General features: G+C 36.5%; 1 protein-coding gene across 2 annotated transcripts in view; it reads right to left on the bottom strand.

Moving 5' to 3' along the window:
* The window catches only part of LOC143150541 (furin-like protease 1), a 373,697-nt gene extending 347,270 nt beyond the window's left edge, over positions 1–26,427 (bottom strand). For both annotated transcript variants that reach the window (XM_076318889.1, XM_076318888.1), the window contains exons 1-2: positions 26,110–26,427; positions 16,415–17,865 (exon numbers count right to left, since the gene is read on the bottom strand). In XM_076318889.1, coding sequence (XP_076175004.1) covers positions 16,415–16,573 — 159 coding nt within the window. In that variant the 5' untranslated portion in view covers positions 16,574–17,865; positions 26,110–26,427. The remainder of the gene's footprint in view (positions 1–16,414; positions 17,866–26,109) is intronic.
* Between the last annotated feature and the right edge of the window lie 460 nt (positions 26,428–26,887).

The raw sequence follows: 26,887 nt of genomic DNA, 5'->3' as shown, positions 1-26,887 counted from the left end.
AAATTTTAAACGTATTCATTGAGCAGAAGGAATAAATGCATCTTGACAATTAAATTCATTCAACATTGATCGTCACGTTTGACAAGAAAAATTTATTATCATACGGAGATGGTATACAATTTAGTGGCACATTGAGAAGAAGGAATAAATGCAACTTGACAATTACATTCATTCAATATTGACGTCACGTTTGACAAGAAAAATTTATCACCACATGGAGATGGTGATCAATGTAGTGGCACATTGAGAAGAAGGAATAAATGCAACTTGACAATTAAATTCAGTCAATATTGATGAAGTTTGATAAGAAAAATTTATTATCATATGGAGATGGTATACTATACAATTTAGTAGCACATTGAGAAGAAGGAATAAATGCAACTTGGCAATTACATTCATTGAATATTGATGTCACGTTCGACAAGAAAAATTTATTACCAAATGTAGATGGTAATCAATTTAATGGCACATTGATACGTTCAGAAATTAAAACACTTACCGATTCTTGTGATTCAGGAATCTAACGAATTCACAAAAATGTCTTTATTTTTCATTTTTACAGAGGAAGGAAGGTTTATGAAACGCCAAGGTCAATCGTTTGTGCACGGACAGCGTTTCTGATCTCCGATACGCATGCTCGAATGTCTACTTAAGAGTCGCAATTGCGATTGAACAATCTCGGTCTCTGTATGGTGTGACTGCAAAACGAATAGCAGGACAATTTCTTAATGCAACAACGAGGCACCCTAATTGAATACTTAGCTAGGTCGAGCGAGCGCAATTGCAACAAAGCAGCAAAGTGGGCTGAAAGCTACAAACAGTAATTCCGAAAGAGGGAAAAGGAAGCGAATAAAAGTGTAGAAAATTCCCACTGGTTGAAACCATTCTTTCCCCTCCTCCCATTAATACGTATCTCGTTCTATCGTTAGCCATCTTACTCCGTCGCTCTCTTCTAACCTTCGACAGTCTCAATGGCCAACTCTCTTCGTTATATACGGATAAAGACGACAGGACAGGAGAGTCGGGCTGTGACTCTCCCTCGTTCCGACTTCTTTTTTCCACATCTTCGTTGAATATCTACTTTCGCTGTCTCCCTTTAATTATTCCTCCTTTCTCCGTTTCTCTTTCTATTTATCGCGCTCTACTTCTTCGGCTCCTCTCGTTATCGCTTTGCTTGCGATTCTCTGGCGTTTCCCTTTTGGATCTCTTCGCTCCCTTCAGTCCGGGTAAACCTGCTCTTAACGTGCCGTCGCGTTTCAATGTCGAGACGCTAAGGGGTGGAAAACAAGGGGTTCTACCGTGGAGGGTGAGTGGCAGCCATTGACACTTCGAATCACTGCAGCAGAGAGAAGGTAAGGTAGGAAGAGAAATTCCTTCGAACGACATTAATTCCTTAAGGGAAGACGGCGAAAAGAGAACTCGACCGCAAAAGCTTCGATTGTCCTTTACAGTGTGCATAAATGGTCGATGGATACCATTCACGATTGCCTTCTCTTCCTCGGTCTTTTTCCGTTTTCGCTGTTAATGGATATATTCTCTTGAAAATCGATAAAGTACCTGTTTCAAATCCATTCCGATTGTTCAAATGTTTTAGAGCTAAGAAATATATATTTCCTCGGTCGAATTTATTTCTTCAAGTTCCTCGAAACGAGTCCAATAAACAAACACAACTGATATCTCCCTTCAATGGGAATCTCTATGCCTCTCCTATCACGTAAGTAGATTCTCTTCAGATTTTTCCTATATCAGATCTAAGAAAAATTTTCAGTTGTTTGTGAACCGTTTAATTAAAAAATTTGCATAGTCTTCGGATTTACTAAACCTTAAAAAATCCAAAACTGAAACTTAATCCACAAACACTACTCTTTTACAATATACCGTTGTAATACTATATTGCATACACATGCGTCCTCGCTGAAAAGTCATAGGGCACCTACTACAACGTCACAAAGACCTAAAAAGTAACGTATATCTCTGAAACCCTTAACAAAAAATAATCTGTCCTTAAAGTTTACGCTACTATGTCTAGAGTAATAAATATGTGCAACAATTTGCACAAAATTTCACCAATATGTACAAATGACACTTCCATTAATTCATCTCGTAGAATGTTCCACAGCTCCGTTTTTGACTTTGAACATATTTTTTATTACTTTTCGATCTAACTAATCACACAGTTTCTCGATCGTAAACATACACAAGGATAAAGCAGGATAATTTCAATAATTTACATTATACAGCCAAAACTTGTTAATATGAATAAGTGTTCTATGACTTTGAAACAGGGCTGTATATGCTAAAGTATCAAAAGTCAACCATGTACAGTTCGAAACAAAGTGATAAGACACATTTACATACTTGCATGCTTTGTAAATTGTAAGTTGAAAATTGTACATTTTATATCTTCTAGGCACACATGTACTTATCTTACATATGAACTCTAATTTTAATGTCCTTCGAATCAGATTCAACTTCAATATTTGCTTTACCCGAATAAACAAGAGAAGAGAGATAAAAGAGTTGTATATGTTGCGGAATATACCTAACGGTAATTTTGATCATTTGCTAATAATTAAACATTTTTCAAAGCGCTACATTTACATCTTGGATTACAGAAGTTGAGAAAAGACCACCGGATGAATACTTTTGTGACGAATTAAATTTTTATGTCTATCTTTAAAATATACACTTTATGCAAAAATTGCTTAAAAAATACATAAATAATTGTCTTACTGCGTAGTTCATAATTTACTCTATTATAAAAGTTGTGTGCGTCATAAGTAATGCGTTCAAATATTCTACGATACACTAAGTAGGATATCTTAATTCACTGTGTCAAGTGGGTACAATCAGAAATAAAACAAATTTACCTCCAACTATATTAGATTACATCAAAATATAATATCTACCAAACACGTGGCGTATTGATAATCTTATATGAATTTCATTTTTGATAAATTATGACGTAACATTGCGCGATAAGATGGAACTATTTTGTGAGTCAACTATAATAGTGACAACATAGATTTTGTTGCTTTTGAACGTCACATTGTCAATAGATTATACTTTTACATTTTCTACAATAATAAATCTATAGTAATAATATTGCACTACGATAAAATATCTTGCAAATTTATTACAAAACAAAAATACAATATTGAATAATTAATTACCTAAACAATTTCATCTTGTGCGTCAAATAAGTATGTTATACACCCTGAATAAATTTGTGTCAAGTATTCGTACTTTTTCATGTGCTGGTTTCGGACGGTTGATCCTTTCAAATTCACTAAACGGACCAATTAACAAAACTGGCAGTTATTGAAACGTTAAACGTATTTCAAAATAAGGCAATCATTTTTTTGTTTGCGAAAAAATAATTGGATCAGAATGAAAATTAGTACATTTTTTAAAAACAACTCTTCGTCGTTATTTTTTTTTTTATTCAAAATATTGAATCATCTGTTGTGAGATCTTCGTAAATGAATTTAATTGCTTTTCCACTTTTGAATTCAGAAAAAGATTAAATTCCATATTTCGAAGGGTCCCAGCGTATTCAGCTTTGTGATATTTGCGTACGTGTTCGAACAAGTTAAATATTTCATAAAATCGTTCATTTGAAAATTTTTCAATACAATTTAGAGGATACATTTTCAAGACTATGCACCTTAGAAAATTCCAAAAAGTCAATTCTCTATTTGAAATTACCAAACTGGTTTCACGAGGGAAGAACGAACAAGGTTCCGAGCAGCCACGATTTCCTTTCAACGTTGAACTCCGCAAACCTGCCGAATCCAAAAGAACCTAGAAGGTACAAGAACTTCGAAGAAACGAGAACGAAGTAAGAAACGCAAGACGGAACAGGTTGAGCCAGCACTAATAGTTGCATCGAAATGCTATGTACTAAATAGTAAATAGGTATAAAGGCAGGTAAGTAGGTATGTACATGTATTGGTAGGTAGACATCCTGAAAAAAGAATGCTTCATCGTGTCCTACCTGTAGGTAGGTATTTCAATCCCTGTACAAATACTTGATGAGAGAAACTTTGGTAGTTTCTGGGAAAAAGGTCGAATTCAACAGTACCGTTGTGAACCGATTTTTACACGTGCCTCAGACGAATTATTTATAAACAGACTGGTTATGAAATAGGAACCAGAAGATAGACTCCGACGTTTCCGCAATTGTTGAAACATAAGGGAGTGCTTTAACTTCATTTCTATACATATTAATTAGCATTCCTTATTCGTAGTGTTATCGATCGTTATTTGAATATTCGAGTGCAATTGCAATTCATAAATTATCTATACCAATATATATTACGTACACAATTATATGTACAATTGCACAAAATTATATACAATATCAGACTACTGAACATCGATAGAGACTAAAGGACGAATGTTGTATATTGAGTAGTCTTTTCACACTCAGTGTTGTATACCAATTTTTCTCTTTCTGTTATTCATGTGAAACAAACATACTCCTATATAATAATTTTAGATAAACCGTATTACCAAATTTTTGCAAAATTCTACGTTAATCGAAAATCATTTTACAATACCAAGTTCAAAGGGTATTGAGAACATTTTTTATCCCGTAGAATTTTCCATGCCATGCTTTTTGCTAGGCAGGAATAAAAATCTGCTCCGATTTTCAGCTCGCTCACCTCCGATCGTTTGATCTCGAGGAGCTATAAGAACCCGAGAAAGACAAAGGGTGCGTTTAGCATGGCTTGAGTGTTCTCTTAATGTAGCATAGTCACCCCTTTTACTTTTAAAGTAGCAAGGGTGGAAACGACTTATAAATATCAGGACACGATGCTCTTTTGTGCATGCTTTTCACTGGCTCCTAGGATCATTCAAAACGCAATGCTTTTCGAGGGTCCTTGAACCATTCATTCGTACGGAATACGCGCCATGTGAATTCACGTTTCAGTCGGATATTTCGCACAATGCAGGAACACTTTATACTTATTGTTAGAGTTATGCAATACTATTTCCATACACGCTACAAACTCCCGCTGAAAAATATGCAACGAACCAGTAAATAGCAACTTTGAACGACTATGTCGATAAAATGTATGTAATTAAAAAATTCATAAATAGGAGAAAGAATACCAATCTTTGCGTTTACTGTAAAAAGTATTCTATCTATGGAGTCTCGATATGACTACTATTTCAAAGAGAATCCAATAGATTAAAAAATGTTTTCATCGAAAAGAGAAGCTTTTAGCAAGTAATTGCTGCAAAATTGAACAATTATAACGTAGCGGAAAGCAAATAACATGTTCCGCGCCGTGAACGATAATTACGAACAAGCCCCCAACTTGTTCTAAAGTTCGTACTAGTGTGTTTCTACCTTTCCATTCTCTAAAATTCAGCTACTTATTGTAGGATAACTGATATAAACCGACTTCGTCAGCTTATTAATTGAAATGTAATGTAACGCAGAAAGTGGTAAAGTCTAGTGCGAGTGTTCGAAAGTTTTATGCATTGTAAGCATTAATGCGCACAAAATATGACGTAACCAAAATATCTTGAAATCGGAATAAACAGTCCCTTTTATTTTGCCAACTATTTTAAAATATGCTTTTCTGTTGAAATAACTTTTGCAAAACCTTGAATAGAATTAATTTTAATTTTGAGTAATATTAATTTATTGGACCAAGAAATGCGTCTGGTAAGTGTCATTAACATTCACAGAGACCTAACATTTTACAAGAGTTTCTGAAAAGAAAATCTAATTGGTTTCGCAACGGAATATAATTTAATAATTTACAATTTTATAATTTAACAATACACCAATTTTATTATAAAGAAAATTTATATGTGGCGTCGCGAAATATATTCGTTCTATTTAATAATGCGAACATATATTAAAGAAGAAAATGCTCGTTTCAGAGGAACAAATATTCCGATAGACAAAAGTTCAACTACATATATATAATTTTCAAGTAACCGTAACCAGTAAATGTTATACGTAAATGGAAAAAGGGAAGAGTATAAAGGGTACCTGTTTCGATGGGAATATGAATATATTTTATTTCAGAATTTGTTTTGTACCTTCAAAAGAAATGGGAATTTTCTCGATGTTAATGTTACAAGAGACGCCTTATACGCATTATCGTATCATAAAATCAATGAAAGTCGTAGTAGTATAAAACTGATTAGTCTTGATAGCCATCAGCGGTTTATACATTTATATAATTCAACAGGAAATATGTATTATATTTTATATGGCAACTACTTTCATTTCATATGTCAAATGTCGTCCCAAAGAAAAGAGGAATAGCAAATTTATCCTTTCCCCGTGTCACTAGCAAGCTTCGCGGCGTTCAAAGCGTTCAACCATTCTTACCGCCGAGGGACAACCTTACAATCAGAAATTCGAGACACGCAACGGTTCCCCAACGAAGAGTTTTCAGGTGCATTGAAAGTATAATCTCGCGCGACGGTAATCCAGTGAAATGTTAGGTTTCGTAAAATCGTTCTGAAAGGTTCGCCTGGAAATCCGGACTTACACGAAAGGATCTATTCCCGTGGAATTTCCTCGCTTCTACAAAGGATGCGGTGTCCCGTCACGAACGAGCAGCAAACGAAGAAGGACAAATTTAAGTAACGCCATTCGAGAACAAAACGAATCGGTCGAGAAATTGGTTTCTCTCTCAATTTTTTCTTTTATTGCTTCGATCGAAAATCGATGAACAAGAGATAAAAATAAACGACATCGAATTATTGTACAGGGTGGTTCTAGTAACTGGGTCAGGTTATAGGTGTCCGAAGTGAAAATAATAAAAAAATCGTAGAGAACTATTTCGTAGAGAACGGATTTAACGGTCTTTTTTTTTCTACGATAAGGTGCCTCTTTTTATGAAAATATCCGATCTGTTTTGCATTGTAAATTATTACAGCAAGTACTCTAGTGTTTCTTCGATATATCGAAAATGTTTTGTAGCACTAGAGAACGATAACGTACGTTAAAACAAATTTAGAGAGTACATTTTCATTTCATTGCATGCTGACAATTTTGAATATAAATAAAACCCTGATAAATAAACGCAAATAAAGAATTTGTAATATGTGAAGCAATATCAAATACGATAAAAACTGTCATTCATCGGTAAGTCTATTTTAACATCATTGACAACGTAATCGTTTCATTATTTTTCTCACAATGTATCCAACAATTATTGCTACAATAAATGGTACAACGATTACGAACTTTGCTCTTAAAATACGATTTCGTTAATTCTTTAATTATTTTCCTAAACCTTTGTTCCCAAAATAATGTTGTCTAGTTTTGCGCCTTCCATTCTTGTTACCGTGTCCTTAAGGAGATTTGAGCGAACGATCTACGGGAACAAGAACTCGAACACGATCTTATTGTTGGGGAAATAATCCTTTTCTTGAAACTTCGCCCAGAATCGAGGTATAAGTTGCTGCACGAGAACACTTCTAACTATTTGTACAAATCGCGCTCTTCGTTCCGTAAGAACTGCTTAAGATTGTTTCATAATGTCCGAATGCTGCTTCGTGAATGCATCGTGATAGAACTTTTCCAAGAACATTAATAGCGAGAAGTTGACTTGGAAAAAATTTTGATGTGCAAATGGAAATCTGACCGATGAAGTGACACTTGTCATCACGGGGAAAACCTAAACGAAACGTTCGCTGTGATTCACTGCAATCGTAGAGATGTTTGTATTTCCAAATTACGTAACAGAATAAAACAAAGAAATACCGAACAGTTGGTTGATCCCCGACTAAATATCATGATATTTTTAATCAATGAGTTATATACAGATGTATGAGTTGTATAGTTATAGTTCGAAGAAAAGAATCGACTCGCTGGTAGAAAAAGTTCCACAAATGAACCGTTATCTTTGAGTTTATCCAAATGTTTGTAATAAAACTATACATGTTTGTTGAAAGACGCGATTACATTATTTTGATACAATAAAATATCATAAATGATCGCATCGAACGAACGATTAAATATTTGTACTTATTTCCGAATAGCAGCGTATAATTAAAGGTAGTTCAAATAGGGTCGTTGTTGAAATTCGTATCATCGCGAAAATCTCACGAGATGAATCTCATCGAAGCACACCGACGACTATTAAAATTGAAATTGTTATTAGTGAATAAAATTTGAGTCTGTCTGAGCTATAAAGAATGACCTGGAACAAGAGAGACGTCTTGAGAAAAATCTTGATAATTACTGAAACAACCGTTATCGAAAATTTTAATCTCCAGGTCTTTCTAGCGGTGTAATTATCTGTCTTTAAAGAGAGCTTCGTGCAAATACTTCTTCGAAAAATCTTCTTATTCTCCGTTACATAGGTATTACTTTTTGCATCGTAATAACAATAAGAATTGAATTCGAATTTTAGTACTTGTAACTGTTGTATACTTGTAAATATGAAGCAGAAGACGAAGTAAGAGGAAATTACAGAATGACGAAAAAATATAATGACGCAATGATAAAATTGCGCGCACAAAAGGCAGCAAGCTTTGCATTAAAAATAACGAGAAGGAAACGGGAGAATTTGTAAACAAATTCCTACATGTTCCGCGTATCACGAATATTGCAACACAAAGAAAACAACATACGTCAAGAAATATATTCGTAGGAATCTCCGTTATCACCGACAGTTATTATTTCTTCTTTCCCAATGTAAGCAAATGCTAACACGTACTCATAAAACATAAATGTGTTGCGTTGTTTACGTCGCGCGCAAGAAAAAATTTAACGGTTTATTTGCAATATCCTCATTAATAATGTGTCGAAGTTAGCGAAGCCGTGCATATCAACATAAAGAGCATTTATTATCTGACCTTAAAAAACATGAACATTCGAATGTAAATATATTCAAATAGAAGATAAATAATTGAAATTCATAGGATTCGTTGGAAAGTTCTGAAATTTTTTAAATATATACAATGTGCCTGTGAAAATGTTTTCATTTCTACTTTTAATTTCAGTTTGTCTAGAAACTTGCGATATTTTTTTTTATCGTGAAATCTTACTCAAAATGAACCACCGGCTGGATATTTAAGGCGCAGCGAATTGCTCCTGAAAACGTAGCTACACATGACGAGGTTGGCGAACAAACTGTGAACGCGTACAGCGTACACACGCGTTGTGTATGCTCGTATTAGCAAAAATAAGTAAATATACTCCATCACTCCGATCATTGGAATATGTTGACGTTAACACGCGAGCAAGCACAAGCGAAATTAAATTTACGGCGATATCAGCGGGCAGCAAAATAATCTAATTAAACCCGGATGTCACCAGTTTAGAGCGGTACAGGTAAAATTGCGACATCCTTTAATAACAAACTATTACAATCATTTTCGTCTTCCTAATGAAGGAAACTATACTTCCTTGTTTTCGGTTTTTCTTCGACACCTCGTTTCGTAATAGTTCACCTTGAGTATATTAATTGAATTTACAATTTCACCTCGTAAAACTACTCGGTTACTGAAATTGTGCAAAATATTCTTTCGATCATAATCGAAAAAGATAAAAATATAGAGGCGATTGAAATAAAAAGGAAATTTATGTGAACATTGGTTTGCACTTTATAGTCGCTTCGTATCGGAATGATATTCAATTATTTTCGATTATCATTGTAGATTGTAAATTATTTCGCAAACAGAGTAAAAATGAACAATTGTAAGTACATTATCGTTGCATTTATTTCCGTTAAAATTTGTTTTTCGCTAATACCTGCAATTATTTGTCGTAGTCCGATAATCAACTAATCCATAGTGATAATCGCAAGTAAATTAACGTCAACTTACCTCGCAAAGAAGAGGTATTACGAACTTTATTATAACAACTTTTTTTTCTAACTTTAAGTGTTTCTCGAGTAGTCCCAATGTATGTTCCTCAAAACCGTGATAAACCCTCGTACATGTAGTATTATTTATTTGTTATCAATAACAATTTTGAATTCGTACGAATAAACCTGTCACCGTATCAGTCCACTAAACTACTTGCGAAATATTAGTCCTGTATCATAAGTATTTATAAAATTTAACGACGTGATTTATGTAAAGATAAGTAAAGAAGTTTGATTAAATGTTTCATTTGCTATATGATCACTTCCCATTCTGTACAAAGTATTATACCTAAGCAGAAAATAAACGCTATTACTTGAAATTTACTTTCATTATTTAATCGTATATATTCACTAGCACCTTGTTACGTAGCTGTTTCCAATACCATCCAATTTTTCTAAGAGTACCGCGTATTTATTATACGAAAAAATGTATTTTCAACTAATACAATAACGTAAGGATTAATCATCTTTAGATGAAGTTACGTCTTACCATTTTTTTCCTGTGCAAATATTTGAACACGAGCTTCCTTTTTTCGTGTATTTGGCCAAGTTGATACAATGTATAATACGTTTATAGTCGGAAGGCTTTATGGGATAGTGAGATAAATATTCAAACATCACTGCGGTATACCTTTATCGTTAAAAATAAAATTTACAAAATTTTAATTCTCATTTTCCCGTTATCCCTAAAAATTTTTATTACAAAATCTTATGTAAACGTTCATCGATAAGTTAAAAACCGTTTCTGAAGATGTAGCTCCGAACAATTTGAAACGAACGACTCAAAACCGCTTTTTAAATCACTGATGATTATTGAGCAAAATGAGATACGCGAGGTAGCTGGGAATATGATTGTAAAGGCATGTAAACCTAGATACCATAATTAACGTGCTACGTAACACTCGAATCTAAACAAATTTAATAAGTTGAGCGTATAACTGCTAGCTAGCAGTCACATGTAAGTAAGTACGAGTATGCACGTTAGAGCGGTCCTCAAAGTGTTAACAATGTCCACCTTATCGTCTAACGATAACACTACTCATTTCATAACGTACATGTCGATGTCGATACTCCTAGCATACTAATTGTTAACTTGATCGTTCGAAGATTAAGCATAATTTGTCTTCCAACTAAAACTCATTGTATTACGTAAGCTTCATTCTTTTCCGCTGATTTTTTTATGAACAACATTTCAGTTAATTGACGTTTTACTTATGTGTGTGTATGTATAATGCATATAATTATACGGATCGAATTACTTCCGACAGAAATTGTATTGCACAAGAAAATTTGTGTATTTACAGGTTTGCGCGGAAGGACGAGAGGCAGACTAATTAAGCTATATACTAAGGTATATACTGAGCTATATACTAGTTATGCCAATTGATTTTGTCCCGTCTGTACCATTCGTGTATTATGAAAACAGAGATGGAGAGGGGAGAAGCTGCTTTGCTTCGAGGAACAACTCTGAACAGGACTGGTTTGAAGGATTCAAATGTCTGATGAAACTTCGTTTCGCCAGGAGTTTCATTTCGCTAGATTGTGTTTCATTCAGTTTTCACGATCGAACGGGAATTGACGCGGAAAGCGAAGATAGGGGCGAGTCGCGACGAAAACTATTTAGGCAGAAAGGAGATTCGTTCGAAGGTTAATTTCCGCCATCGACAGTGATGCGAAGTAGTCGAAACGGCATTCATGGTCAGGGAGTAAAAGCGTACGAAGATTTGCGTCAATGTAATTCGTCGAATTCGCATAGCGCACAACAAGGAAAAAAAGGAAGGTGTAACGATGACAATGCGCGTGTCATTTGACAAATTTTATCTCGAATCAATAATAGTTCCGTTGCCAGCAATTGAAAAAAGTAGTTAGAAAATGACCTGGTTTCCGTGTTGGTTCGCAAATAGCGCAGAATTTTTATTAAATATGCAGAGATAATTCTATGCCCTCGTTTCGACGTCGGGAATCTCATGATTGCAAGCTGCGAATACAAACATTTTATCGCGGAAAATTTTGCTGGGGAAAAATATTAAAATCAAGCACAATTTTCGTATCAATCTGAAGCGGAGATTGAATATCTGGCCCTGATATTTTGATAATAAAATGATATTGTTTTCTAATAGATACAATAATCACGCTTTACTTTTCTTAAAAGTACTATTTCATTTTCAACTTACGAGCAATAATATTATAATTATAATATATTAAATGCGTTATATTTTTTCAAAATTCAATACAATCGAAACACTTTTTGTAACGACGAGTAAATAATTGCACATATACAACATTGAAATGTAATTTGGAAACAAGATTAAATAGAATAAATAGAGTAAAGAAGTAAAATAAAATTGTGGTTACTTCTTTATCTGCTGTTCAATATCCAAAAAAAATGCCAAAATAATATTAACTTTTTGCAAAAGCGTATTGTTCATTTTGAAATTCTTCTACGTTTCATTTGTATTCGAGTCTCTTCAAGAACTAACAACTTGAGAAAACATAAAAGTTTTTTCACATAAAAGATGAAATGAATCGATACTGGTTCTGTAAATTACAACTCCGTATTGTGAAATTAAATCCAGAACGAAAAAATATTTATACACACGGTCTCGAATCAGACCTTAATATAAATTATTCGAGTCAACATTGCTTAAAAGAGATCAAAATTACGTTCGAGAAATATTGTATTGCAACTCGAACGCTTTTATCTACCATCGTTAACACTTTGTCAATATTGGTTTCAAAATCCTAAAATACATTCTTCTGCCCGTATTTCAAAATCTTTGTACAATAGAATATCGTACTTACGATTTACCGATAACGGTTAACATTTTAAGCTCGAAAATATCTCAATAAAAATGCACTGCTTCTAACGATCGCGATGACCTACGACTCGATATTATATCAAAGAATGATTGAAAATTTCACGTAAAACGAAAAATCAAGTCTATAACTCACAAAGTAGGTCGGTAAAATTATTATTCTTTCTTGCGGAGACGAGAAAAATATTCTATATCGCATGTGAGTCTTGCTGGGCAATATTACACGTCGCGGGAAAAGATGAAACTGACATGATTGAGTCCTACTTCTCAGGAATGTCTCACTTTGATCGCGAAACCACCAAAAGATTTGGATCCCAGCCGTGATATCAAGGCCGATCCTGGACTTGGAGGAATTTATCTGTGCACGGAATAAGAGTCAACTCGACGTACGATTTCCGAACGATAAGCTCTACATATGAATAAGGCTGACTGGAATGCTACAAAACGATGGAACTAAGAGATGGACTCAACCTAGTGTGTATTTGCTTATGCGGCAAGAACGATGTTGTGATGCGACAAATGCGCACGAAAATCAGGCTATTTCGTGTCATCCGTCGATACGGCAATTTTATTGCCGGTCAAAAATACTAAAAAAAAAAAACGAAGAAGAAAAAACGTTGTTACTCCATTTTTTATTTAACGGAAAAATGTATTCTTTCGGATGTGAAATTTGTGCACTTTTCGCAATTTAACCGGTTCCGACCGTTTAATTCGAATGTAACAAATTCACGAACAATTTACTCTCGAAAGGTTACCCCAACGGTTTGCGGAGACTGCTAATTGAAGTGTAGATAAAAGAGCGTTTGCCGATGTCGTGTTTTAATATTTTTCAAGTACTCACGATGACTGATCTTTGATGTACACTCTGGAGGGTCCGCTTAATTACCTTATCCCATGTACATTGTATCTCATTTTATATAATCGCGTTCCCGAGGAACGATAACTGAAAGGACACAGACTACTGTGCATTTTGTGTCAGACTAATTATCCGGAGGAAAGAGTGTACGAACGAGTCTACTTATTCCGATTAATAACCAACGGAGTAATCGTATCGACAGTTTATATCAATTTAATGAACGCGAAAGTAGCGTCGAAAATGTTAAAACGATCGCGTCGCGGAGTCGTATCACGTAATTTAGGTTAAACGTGCAGCGCCGAGCCGTAACCTTTATCAGATATTTAAGATTCTTGGAACCTCCTCGTCTACAAATGATTTTTCAAAGAATTTTACATCAATGCGGTAGAACTTCGATTATACAGACTAGTCGGAAGACAGGATGCTCGAACGATCCATTTTCTCGGATAACTGAACGATACGTGTTAAAACAAGACAAAAAAATTTTACACGTATTCTATAAATGGTGTAAAACGAAAACTGTAGCAATAATTTAACAGTCCTCTTTATGTTTGTCTTTATTTACCCAGATATTCTGAACTGCCAATTTGCATATTCTTTTCAGCACGACTATTTGAATAGAACTGCATTCTTTATGCACTTTATGCCACCTTAGGTCTGTTTTTGTACCAACAAATAGTTCACACTGACTGGAAATGTTATTTTTGTAATTTTACCGATAATTTCACCAATTTCAACAACCATTTGGTTGCTCATATACCAAACCCTTTTATTACTTTCAATACAATTTTCTTAGACGACACTGCACCGGTAATTGGATGCTCGTTTAAACGATATTCGGATAATAGAAATTCCACTGTATTTCAATACAAATTAGATTGATTTTGCACGATCAGCTAGTATTGGTTTGTAATGGTAAGCAGATATCTACGTGTAACGTGTAACTAAATTGCAAGGAAATATTGTCTTCGACCTTGCACAATCATTAATGAGTTATTTTATATCGTATGCATATGTGTAAGTATATGTACGTATCGGTGTATATCGAATGTGTTAATATATCGTATACGCAAATTGCTCTGGGTTTATTTTATCAAACTGCGGAAACATTTTACAAGTGGAAATAAGAAAAAAATTTGAACAAAGTTCGGCTGTAAACACTTTGTTCTAAAGAAAAATTTATAAGCGAATGTTAAGTGCAAGAAGAAACAGGTAACGATAAATTTTGCATTCCAGAATATGAAAAGTCGATCGTGTTCACCTTATTCGTGTATTCACGCGATGTTGATAATTATTTTTAAACGTAGACAATGTCGTAGGTAACATTAATACAAAGTTTTAAAACGCATTAACATGATTTACTGCAGAGAAATGATTTCACGTGGAAAATTAGTGCAACAAATTAGTAACACAATTGGCGAGGTTTAGCAAAATTCTTAGGGAATTGGTGCTGCAATAAATTCTATGTCATATCTATGTCAAGTTTGTATTAACGTGCAACGACGACATTTTGATACGATACATTAAGTATGGTGATCGTTTATTATGACATCGTCACTAATAATACTAACAATTATTCACGCCGAGTCGTTTCAAGACAGAGAACATAATGCGAAGACAGAGATAAGATAAACACGATCAATCTTCTATATTCCACAATGAAAAATCCTTTGTTTCTTATTTCATGTGGCGTTAAATATCTGCTTATAACTTTGTAACAAATTATTTATAAGGAAAACTTTATAGAACATTTTTGTCTTATTTTACAAGAGAAACAAAGTGCAATATAGCATACTATGAAATATTATTTCCAAATGAAAGGAATTTAAAGACAATCAGAGTAATATGATACATGTTTAACATTTGCATCGAACAATCTTTAAATTACGTATCAACAATCTATTGTTTATAAGCATATACTAATTTATTATACTTAATAATTAATCATTTTCCATAAATAGGCCCATGTTACACAAAACAATTAGGAAACTCCTCTGGATAAATAAGAAATATCCAAAATGAAAGGCGTACAGGGAATTCTGTAAGCGATATTTTTTTATTGGCTATTTATATTGTGCAGTGTAAGCAATACAGTTGTAATCGAACTTTATAAGTATGTGTAAAACAAGCAAATAGAATGTAATAACATCAGTACAAAGATCATTCGTTTTCGTGTTGTAACACGTTCAACACGTTCGCTAGAATTAATTTCAATTAATTTGTACTTGGAAAAGTTACTCGAGGAAAGTACGATATACTAATTGATACGTCAGAAGAGTTAAAACAGTGAATCTAATAGCGTTGTCGGAAATTAAAAAAACATGCGATCTATACATAAAACATATCGAAGCGAACGTTGAAAGGAAAAACAAACTAATCGGACACGTGCTAAAAAAGTAACGTTTGACTCGAGGGAATGTGTACCTTGTACTTTGAAATCCAACGATTTTCAAACCAACATTTGCACGCTTCTGAAATTTGCTAAGAACTTTTTTACACAGCCTACACTAGGATACAGTGACATTCAGAATGTTTAGTCACTTACGTATTCTCGTCAGGACGTGCAGTGAGATGGTAAATGAAATCCAGGAAAAGCAAATGTGCAGGTAAGTGGACATAACGAACCGAGAAAGAAGAGCCATCGAATAAATTAGAGTATCTTTCCTTTCGCTCTTTGTGTCGCTCTACATCAAATACCGTATTCAATAACAGAAACAGAGGTATTTATGTTCCAAAGCGTTCAGAATATTGTCTCTGCTACACGAGCTCTAATTATTTCCAAAGTATTATTATCCCGCTCCTTTAACCGAGCGGTACCATCGCGAGAAGTATCGTCGAATCGCTAAGACGAACATAAAAAATGAAAAAAGAAAAACGGCGAATTTTCTTACCTTATCAAGATACTGAAATCCATGCTCCCGTGCGACTCGTTGGGCCACCTCTGGTCCATCCCCGATGTGCACTGCCCACTGATTTGTGTACGCTGCTACTCGTCCACCTAGAGTCACCAGCGCGACGATCGCCAGTCCGAAAATCCTCTGCGGGCACATGATAGCTCTTCCCCTCGACTGCTACCACTAGCGGCTCCAGTTTCACACTCGACACTGTGATCCACCACTATCCACCAAAACCGCCACTGCGACCGGCGTGGGAGGCGACGAAGATAACAAGAACAACGACAACAAACAACGGCACCAGCACAGCCACCACAATATTCACAAACTTAGGAAACGAACCAAGCGCGGTAAAACGCTCGAAAGAGGATGACGGATGAGTAAAGGCAAAATACAGCGACGCGTCTCGCACCTGCTGACCGACTGCCGTCAACTGAACCACTAGCAGCGTATGTCACTCGTTAAGTACCCTCCAGAGCGCTAGCCGTTGGCTACTATCTGTTCCTCTTTCCTCGTCCACGTCGTCGTCGTCGTCGTCGGTGTCGTCGTCGTCGGTCGTCGTCGTCGCCGCCGTCGTCGTTGTCGTGCTCGTCGTTCCTTGTGTGACGTCGCTGCCACTGTCGCCGCCTTCACTCAACGACGAACAGCGGTAGGTGGGGCGATCGTCAAGTCATGTGGCCGTTGTTGGTGGGGAAGTCGACGTGATCCTCGTGATACCAATAATCGTAGACGTGTACGGTGCACGTGGCTGACCTGGCCTTTGGATCAAGGGCGACGTTCGTGGAGCCGACGTTCCGCCTGTAGTGCCGCCTTCATTCGTTGCAAATCCGACCTTCGTGGAAAGTGACCGCTTACCTTCGACTTCGGTACCACCTTACGGCGCTTAGTTACCGCCGACTGAACTTCTATTCGTCCCTTGCGGAAACTTCTTGAGAACGACGTTCGACGAGTCGTTACGCAGACCTGTTCCTTTCGTTCCCGCGTTTCTCTTATTTCGTGAGATTTCAACGCGGTGGATCGGACGAACGAAACCGATGATCGACGAGTGGAAGAAACTTCGTAGAAACAGCTGGATGACTGACTTCAGTAGACGACCGGCATTTGATAACAAGCTGCTCAAACGAATCAACGAATCTACGGGCCGATGAATGTACAATTGGCTCGCTGTGCAGGAAACACGCTTATTCGTAGGTCATTCGGCACCGTGAGAAGACAGTCCTCGGACAACAAGAACCAAGTGCTTGTCCAGCCATTCAACCGACGTCGAGGCACGTACTTATCGACCGATAGTCGGTCGATTCACGTCATCGACCGCTGCATCCTCCCAAAGCTGGCCGTCTAGGAAAATTTGTCGATGACGCGGTCTCTCCCGCTTGCTCTACCTCTCTTCGTTTCTGTCTTCGCACTTTGCTCTTAGTTCCTCTCCTTGTCGTTGTCCGAGTTGCGATCTGAAAACCATTCCAAACAACTAAACCAACGGCTTGATTGATTATCGAAATAAGATACATTGCAGAACCGCAAGAACTATCATTGAGTCAGTATCGATTCGTAATAAAAGACATCGAGATTCATTCTTTAACCGAAAATTTCAAAGAATTGTTCATTGTATCTTCTTGCAGAAAACGTAACAGACGAAGACAACGTTACGTTTGAAACCGTTTCGAGTGCAATGTTTATTGAAATCGTTAGCTCTGGTACTTTTAAGGTTAACGTACGATACATAAAACTACATCAGTTTTCAAACGAAGTTATACTTCTGTTAAAAAATAACTTAGAACGGAGTAACGAAACCATTGGTAATAATACAAGTTTGGATATAATTTTGTATTCGAGAAGGTACTTCACAATTTGGAAGAAAGAAAGCATTAATTATTTCTGTGACAAATTTCGAGTAACGTCAATGTTATTTTTATCGGCGAGTGCAATGTAAACGTTCTGTTCATTAAAATCGATTTCGAAATAGACAGTCCAGTTGCTTTTTGAATACAATTAACCCGACGTGAAATAAACCGAGCCATTTGCCATTGCGTTCAATTTATAGAAAATGGGGTCTGTTTGTAAAATTGCACGAACCATGATCAAAAATTAGTCACTGCATAATGAAGTAACCAAAGATAACTAAGATAAAAAAGTCGTCCTTTGAATATCAATCAAGCGGAAACTAATTACAAAACGGAAACGAACAGTCCTCTAATTAGATACCGATAACCATTGTACAATAAAACATTATACAGGAATATGCAATAGTGTTTATCTTTTGTTACTGTGACGCAGAAAAGTGGCAAAACTAGAAACGTAGTTATAGGTTAGCCGTACTTAAAAGTATGGAACGAGGTGACGAGCTTTATTTGAAGACAGTTACGTAATTTCAGCAAACGTTCATTTATTACCTAAAAGCACATATATTAAATCTACTAATTTATATTAAAAACTTTTGATTTGCATAAAATTATGGTCGAACATGTAAAGCCGTTTCTCCTGAGTTGATGAAAAAGGTGTTCAATGTTCACATCATCTGAAATAAAAAAAATATGGTAGATACTCTGTATTGGTATCGTTATCGCTAAACGCACAGTTACTTTTTTTCTTTTTTTTTTCGAAAAACTTTTTACATTCTAGTCGAAAAAAATGCAAAAATATACGGTAAATACAACTGTTCTACTTTAAGTTAATATAAAAAATTAAAAAATAAATATAGAAGGAAATTGGTAAACTTAACAATTGTGACGCTAATTCAGATTACAAAACTTTCTTGTCCTTTCATTCTGTGTTAAAATAAACGAAATGGCTCTACGTAATTGACTATAACTTGTCGACAAATAGGAAAATGTTTAAATTAAATTTAGTACATTTGTACATTAATGTGTAAAATATGTACTCTTAGGTAATAGGTAAATATTTGTCCAAAATTACGTATCTCTCCTTGAAAACAATTTCCAATTTTTACGTTATTTTTCAGGCCATCACCCTGACGTAACCTCTTGAAATATAAGCTACGTAACGTCCAAATTTTTACCAAGAGAGAAGCTTTTCTCAAAAAGGGATATATGCAATATCTCCCTTACCGTTGATTTTGCAGAAAAGTCACAAAAAACAATGGTTGTTGTAAATTAAATTTGGAAAATTTTTTATCATATATATATATGTATATTTTCAATGGAATCGACAATAACCGAGATATCGATCCAATCCTCTCAGCTTGTAGTATTCTATAAATGTGACTAGCAGAGAGAGCGTTGTGTATTTATATCCTAGAATTTAAATAACAAATACTGTATACCAAAAAGGGTTGGAAACATTTAAATAATATTTCCTACACCAGTCAACGTTTGATAATTCAGACAATTTGACACGATACGCCATCGAATATAATCGCACGTTTGCGTCAATATCCTAAGATTGCTCACAGCGATACGAAACATCATAAATTTTTAATAGTAAAAATAAGCATGGTATTTCATTGGTTTTGAAGTTCCATGTTTCAAGCAGCTGCGTTCACGCAACTTGCATCATCTTTTCACAGTTGAAGAGTGCTCGAACTAGTCGGATTTTCAAATGAAAGAAACAGGTTGGATACCCGTTGGAATAGTGACTCGGTATACCGGGAAAATTACATTCAGTGTGTAACGCGACCTCGTTTCCTTCGTACGACAGATTTATTAAGGAAATCTGCTTTTTTTCTGGTTTATTGATATACTCGAAAAATTATCGACGAATTTGAAACAACGAAGTTATGAAGTATCATTAATGTACACTTGTTTCAGGAATATCACTTCATTCCAATAGACGTTTCGAAAAGCTTATCTGAAATTTTTGAACATTACACAATTTTACACGGTACCGTAAATTACCATTAGTTGGGTGAACTTTAATTTGAAGAAAAATTTTAATAAAATCGAAAAGAAGATCAAATGTAACAATTTTAAGAAAATAGAGATACCGCATGTGTAATTACACGTACCCGATACCAGATTATCTACGATCTACGATCTATGAGTTTCATGCGTGTATGAATCCAGATCTAGCCAAGATAATCTATGTGTATCAAGAGCAGGTTATGACTCTAACAGTATGAATTTAAGTTTTAATAAGAGCTCGAAATATCATACAATATCTGAATATTCGAATCAGAATCGAAATCCTTTCGTAACGATATTCGAAAGATACTTATAAGATAACGGAATGTCATAGATAAGAAAGAAAAACACTTGATTCCTTGAACGATGACGGAATAATACATTTTCTTTGAACACTTAATACAATCTATGCACGAACGTGATATCACATTTTTCGAATTGGTTTGTAATAAAACCTATTGATTTCAAATTTTTTGCAGTATATTCTTAGACATGCTACTTGTTCGATCGATTCTTTCCCAGTGTTTTTATTAGTTTCCATTTTATGTTATATAAAGAAAGAGAAACGAGAAGCTTTATGCAAACAATAAAGTTTGCAACATTTATCTTAACGATAAATTGTGAAGATGATTTTATATTTCGACCTGGTACCGTTACTACCTCGTTTGAAATTATGAGGCACACTTAACCTTCTTGTCACGGCTCGATTCAGTTTGTGAAATATTTGCAACTAATTCTTTCTGCAGACGTATACAATTCTAGTTCCGATTCTCGGGGCGTTCGATATTCAAGAGAATGTTCTCTGCAATTCTACAGATCCAAAGAATAGAATGGAAACATCTGTCGATTCTTATTATCGATGCATTTTAAAGGCCGCTGCGTTTCATGAAAAAGGATTCCATTTTCAAGCTGCGGTTTGCGCGGTTACAATTCGATAGGACGTTTACGCCGCGATCAAGTGAAACTGCGCCCGGAATATTCGTTCGCTCAAACCTGTAAATTTCCAGGGTTCTATTTTAAATGTAGAAATACGAAACACAGATTGAAAACGTAAATATTTTTCACGGAAACGATCTACTGGACACAGGTTGGCTCTCAACGAATGATAAGAAACAAATTAAAACACAAATTTTGATTCTATGGCAACATCCTTGACGGTGTAACAAATATAAATTTGAAAAAAGTTCACAAAAATATTGTCGTAATTAAATTATAATCACTGATTAATGTTCCAAATACATTATGTAATATATTATACAAGCTACCGAAAATAAGAGTAGTGTCAGAAGGAACGTTCCGAAATTTCTTAAAATTCCAAAAGTAGAATGTACGAAAGGAATAGTTTAAACGAAACAATATTGCACACAAATGAAAGATACAAATTATCCTCACAGTTAAACTCAATATTATACAAATAAAGTTCAACTTCGAGAATGATAAAAGTATAAAATAAAACTTCATTTCCAATATTTGTATGTAATTCTAAACAAATTCTAAGTTCAAAGAAGAAACACATATAACGTACTTAGAAATCTTAATAACGCAATCAATTTCGATTCGAGTTTCTCGTAAAGCTAAGAACTCTTATAGTAGTGCTTAGTTAGATTTAGATCCATTCAAGAAATTCGAATATTCATTGCGATAGAATGATTCGAAAGACATTCGGGGCAAAGTAGCTTCAGAGATACAAGGAGCTTCGCACAATTCAATATCGATACTAAAGAAAAGCTTCGAGTCTCCAATCAACCTGAAGTTCACAATAAAAATTCAATAATTCTGTGTCAAAGCAAGTCTGAGACGTAAAGTTAAATCAGAAAGCTTTCGCTTAATCTTCCTACCGAATTTAAAAAGAAATATTTCCTAAGATCTTATTCCTTTGACGAAAATAAATCTGAACAATATGGAATAGTACAAATCTGAAGATTCGAGTGATTGATTTGTGTAACACGTACATTCCATCTTTTACTTACGTATTTGTACAAATCTACCGTAGAAAAAAACGTATCTCGAACGTAAGCATGGTACTTGAACTTGATACAAAGTAAATAAAGTTGAGAAAGAAAGATAGCACCGATACGTATAAAATTCATAATCTGGTAGCTATTTCGTGCACACTGTAACGCGATAATGAAAATGGAGATATTGGGGAAAAAAATTAAATTGAACTGTTGCAAATATTAATTGTTTTTTCCAAATGATCGATTAGAATTAATCCTTCACGATGTTGCATTATTCTCTGATAAAACAAAGAAGGAAATTACAAAGCCACCATGAGAAATTGATTAATCGTGAATTCTAAGGAAAAGTCTTGCTCCTTCGAGAAGAAAACCTTTTAACCGAAACTCGAATCCGGAACTTGTAAAATTCCTTCGTTTCCCGCAAAAGTCTGAAGAAATTTAAATTACCATCTCCCTTCTATGCTTCCTTATAGTTAAGTCTGACTTCTCTCTGAGCAAGAATTATGAAAATTACTAGCAGTAAGCTCGACCGGCGAGGCATCCTGACATTGTCCCGAGCTTCAAAGAAAACCCGAGGTGAGCAGATTTCCGTAAAAAAGTCTCCGCGACGCATTGGCTGACCTATGCTGGACCATTGCAGTCCACTGGAACATCTACTTCGTGCCCCGAGGAAATTGCATTCTGCGGTCTTCCTCCTCCACTTCCGCACTCGGTTCTCAAGTGATAAAGAGAGAATAAGAGGAAGCGGCGGCGGAGGAGGGAGAGAACGTTAGAGAAGTGAATTAAATTTAAGCCGACCTGTGGAGTGGCCTCTCTCTTTATCTTCTGATACTCGTATCGGTCCGTCTTTCTCCGTTACGCACCAATAGTACGAATGACGAACGCCTGTCCGTACGACCCTTTTCCTTTCTTTCCGCATCTGTCTTTTTGCAATTTCGAAACAAAAGGAAGCAAAAACTTTTCTATTCACGGATGAAACTATTCGACGAGTTGATCATTGCCTTGGCAACGGATATGGACCCTGGACACGTGCACACGGGCCAAATGAAAACGAACGAGGCCGTACCTCTTGGCCAGGTAATAACCGTCGACCTTTGCTCTCACGATCTATCTACCTGGTTGGCATGTGACCGAGTTCCTTCTAAAGAGGACAAATTTTTACGCACGGTCTCTACGCATCGTCGAATATTCTAACAGTGAACCAAGGATACCAAAGTACAGCTGCGAGTCGCGAAAATTGTCCACGGTAGACCGTTTCCTTCAACCTGGAGAAAGACGAACAAAGGTCTCACTGGATTAGAACCGTGCCAAATTTTACTTCCGATGCTTCGACTCCAACAATGTAAACTATAAGTTACGTTCGCTCTGAACGAGCAGAGAGAGACCAATTGTTACGGTCCCAGTATACCTGTACAGCGCATTAAAATTTGGACTAACATTACCTATAGATTTTGTCATTGAAACGTTCCTTTCTTTTTCGTCCTGCAAGTATATATGTATGTTTAAAATTAAATGAAAACGAATCTGATTCAATCACGTGGTGACATACGAAAATAAATGCATACTAGTTTTCTCGAAAAACTAGTAAACCAGATTTAACGATTCATTCATTATTTTATTGCGTTACTATTTACGTGTAAACTGAATACAAGCATGAATTGCACGTAATAGACTCGAATTTTAAATAATTCGGTTCAAAATTAACAAAGAATCCTTAAATCAAGAGCATATTCTTGAGCTGACGTTAATTGTATTTACATGACAATATTCTTTAAGTTTGTAACAGTAGACAAACTCTGCATGGGCAATATCACAAAAGTATATAGTAAATGATACAAATGAAAATACGTGATTGAACTGAGACAACAAAGTGTACAATCGATACTAAATATTCAAAGACCAGAATCGAAACAGTATATTGTATTAATTTTAAAATGTAAATTAATGTCAAATATTTCTTTACGGCAGAATTTGAATTTTCGATGATAAAGTTGAATTTAAAACAAAAATCGCAATCGAGTAGACAGTACTGTATAATATCAGAAATTAGCCATCCATAATTTGAAAGATAAGGCTCCGAACCTGTTTCATCGAAACTAAAACCAATCCGGAAAAGTGGATGACGTCCAGTTATCGCGCGATGTACGAATAATTTGGACGAATGAAAAAGCCAATGTCGTAGAAAAATGAATTAAACACTTGGAAAGTTCGTGCACGCTTGAATTTTTCCCAAATGATTCTCTGGTTACACAATGATCGTTCACGCGGACAAAAGAAATGCCAACGAACCCAGCCACGCAAAGGCCTTTCTCGTAACAGGAAACACTCGGGGTCACGGACTGCCATGAAGTTCACGCCGGTATAGTTCGCGCAACGAGAAAACGAGGCGTGCAGAAAACCGGCTTGTTCGACTCGCACACGTTAAGATAAGACGCAAGAAATTTCACGTGCAATTCCGACAGTCACGGTCGAGAATTTGAGAAGTTGTCAGTTGACAGAGAAATACGAACGGTCGGCCAACGATTCACGATTAACGTTATAACGTTCCACGTTTCGTCGCACAGCGCCGCTTCGTTCGTATTATCGAAACGACGATATCGAACCGCGCGATCGAGAAACTTATCGCCTGTACGTAACGTTCGAATATCATTTACAAGTCAAATATGGCCGCTCGAACGGCTCCAGTTTCGATAAAAACAGCATCGAATCGGGCACCGGAATACTTATCTCGGTGGACGAATTCCAGAATATTGTAAGTAAATGCGTTTCGTCCTCTCACGAACGCACAAAAAACGTAAACAAATCGCTCCCAACTACGAATCGATCCAATCGTCGTCGAGAGTACAGAACGTCACGTGACACGTATCTAGCAATCAAAACATTCCGATCGATCGAGATTCGAGCCGAATGTTCGAACGGTTCTAAAAATTTGATTGGTTCAAGAAAATTGAAGTGTACTCGAGAACTATGTACACACGTACCGTTTTTCGGAGCATAACAAACTCTAAATGTCCAATGACATCATACCAATGGACAAAAAGTTCCGGTGTATCAATTAGCAGTATCCGCTTCCCATTTCGTTGCTAATGTGTATACGTGAAAGAATTTCAGATCGTTACACTGTTCGGAATATTTCCCGTGACACTTGTGCGAAAGAAGTTTAACAATAGATTTTGAAAAAAAGTAGCTATATTTAGAGTTTCCAGTGGAGAAAGTACTTTCCTCAATCGCAACTTACAAATAATGCGTTAGTTTCAATTATTGAAATGTTGGCGAACGACCGTATAAACGACAATGTAAGGGGAGAAATAACCTTTCGATGCGAACTTTTGAGTCGTATGCCGGGACGAGACCGTTCGAATTATCCAATTTCTACTTTTACTCCAAAATTGTACATCGTAGAAAGTAACGATTGCATCGCAAGTTTTTTTGCACCCAACTAGTATCTAACCTGCTCGAAATGATTACCAATACCGAAACCGTTTCGGTTACGAGTCTCCGCTTCACGGAATCGGGCAAGAATGCAGATAGGTTGGAAACGAGGCACGACTGCACGTGGGCAGAACACGCTCGCCTCGTCGCCGATACACCGGCAAACAGCATTCGCGCTGGAAAACTGTCAAGAGGCGTTCGCGTATTGTCGAAAAGATGAACGCGACGAAACGGCAACACGGATATTCGCGCGCAGTCTGCATCGTTGAAAACTCGCTTCGCGAGGCCATCTCAAGGTAACGGGTTCCTGAACACGCGTCTCGATAGCGAAAGGAGGAATCGTACACAGACGCGTCTTGACACTCGCGAGAATCGACGATAACAAAACACACGTACACACGCACGCACGCGCACGTAAAATGCTTATTAATAGAATTTCACTCACGATTTCTGCTGCTGCTCCGGCTTTCCTACGGGCGAACAGATTCGTCTGGGCGCAATAATCCCAGAACCGTCGATACACGCTCGTGCACGGAGAAAGATACTCCAATCGGAGCGAGGAATGCGGAAGGTGGAGAAACGGGAATAGCACTGCACAGTTGCACAGCCTGGGAAACACGCCTCTCGTGCCGCCAAACTACAACATCACGATTACTCCACGGAAGCGAATTCAGAATCATGACACATTACGTGTACGTAGCGAGCCGCGTGCAGTCTTTGTATCGTGTCACCGTCGTCGCGCGAATGTCGGATCGTGCGACGTCGTTTCTCGTTACGATCTCATCCCTACGGCGTAGCACGGCTGACTGACGGTTTGGTCCGCCCCGCCGTCGGTTTACTCCGCTCCAATCTTCCCCTCCTGCCGCCTGACCGCTCCGCACCGCTTTCCCCTTCCCCATCCCCACGATTCAGCCAGCTTCTCCCGCCGTCGGAACTCGGAGCCCCGCTCGTCCCACGCCACCCGCAGCGACGTTTAGTCACTCGGCAACCGCTTGCCCGTGTAGGTACTTCTCTTTCTCTTTTGTGTTACGCATCCGTTCCGTAGAACAGAAGAAGAGATGCATGGACAGCGTGAAAGGTTGAGGAGGCTACCAGTGTCGTCTAACCGTAATCTTGCGGGTGTACCCGTTACACACTCTTGACACGAATGTAATTTCTTAAAGATGACCCAATCTCCTCGCCTGCTTATATCGTCGCTTTCTTTTTCACCGTTTCGAACAATT

This window comes from Ptiloglossa arizonensis, chromosome 8 (assembly GCF_051014685.1).
Source record: "Ptiloglossa arizonensis isolate GNS036 chromosome 8, iyPtiAriz1_principal, whole genome shotgun sequence".
Classification (NCBI taxonomy): Eukaryota; Metazoa; Arthropoda; class Insecta; order Hymenoptera; family Colletidae; genus Ptiloglossa; species Ptiloglossa arizonensis.
This window is presented reverse-complemented; position numbering and strand designations above follow the sequence as displayed.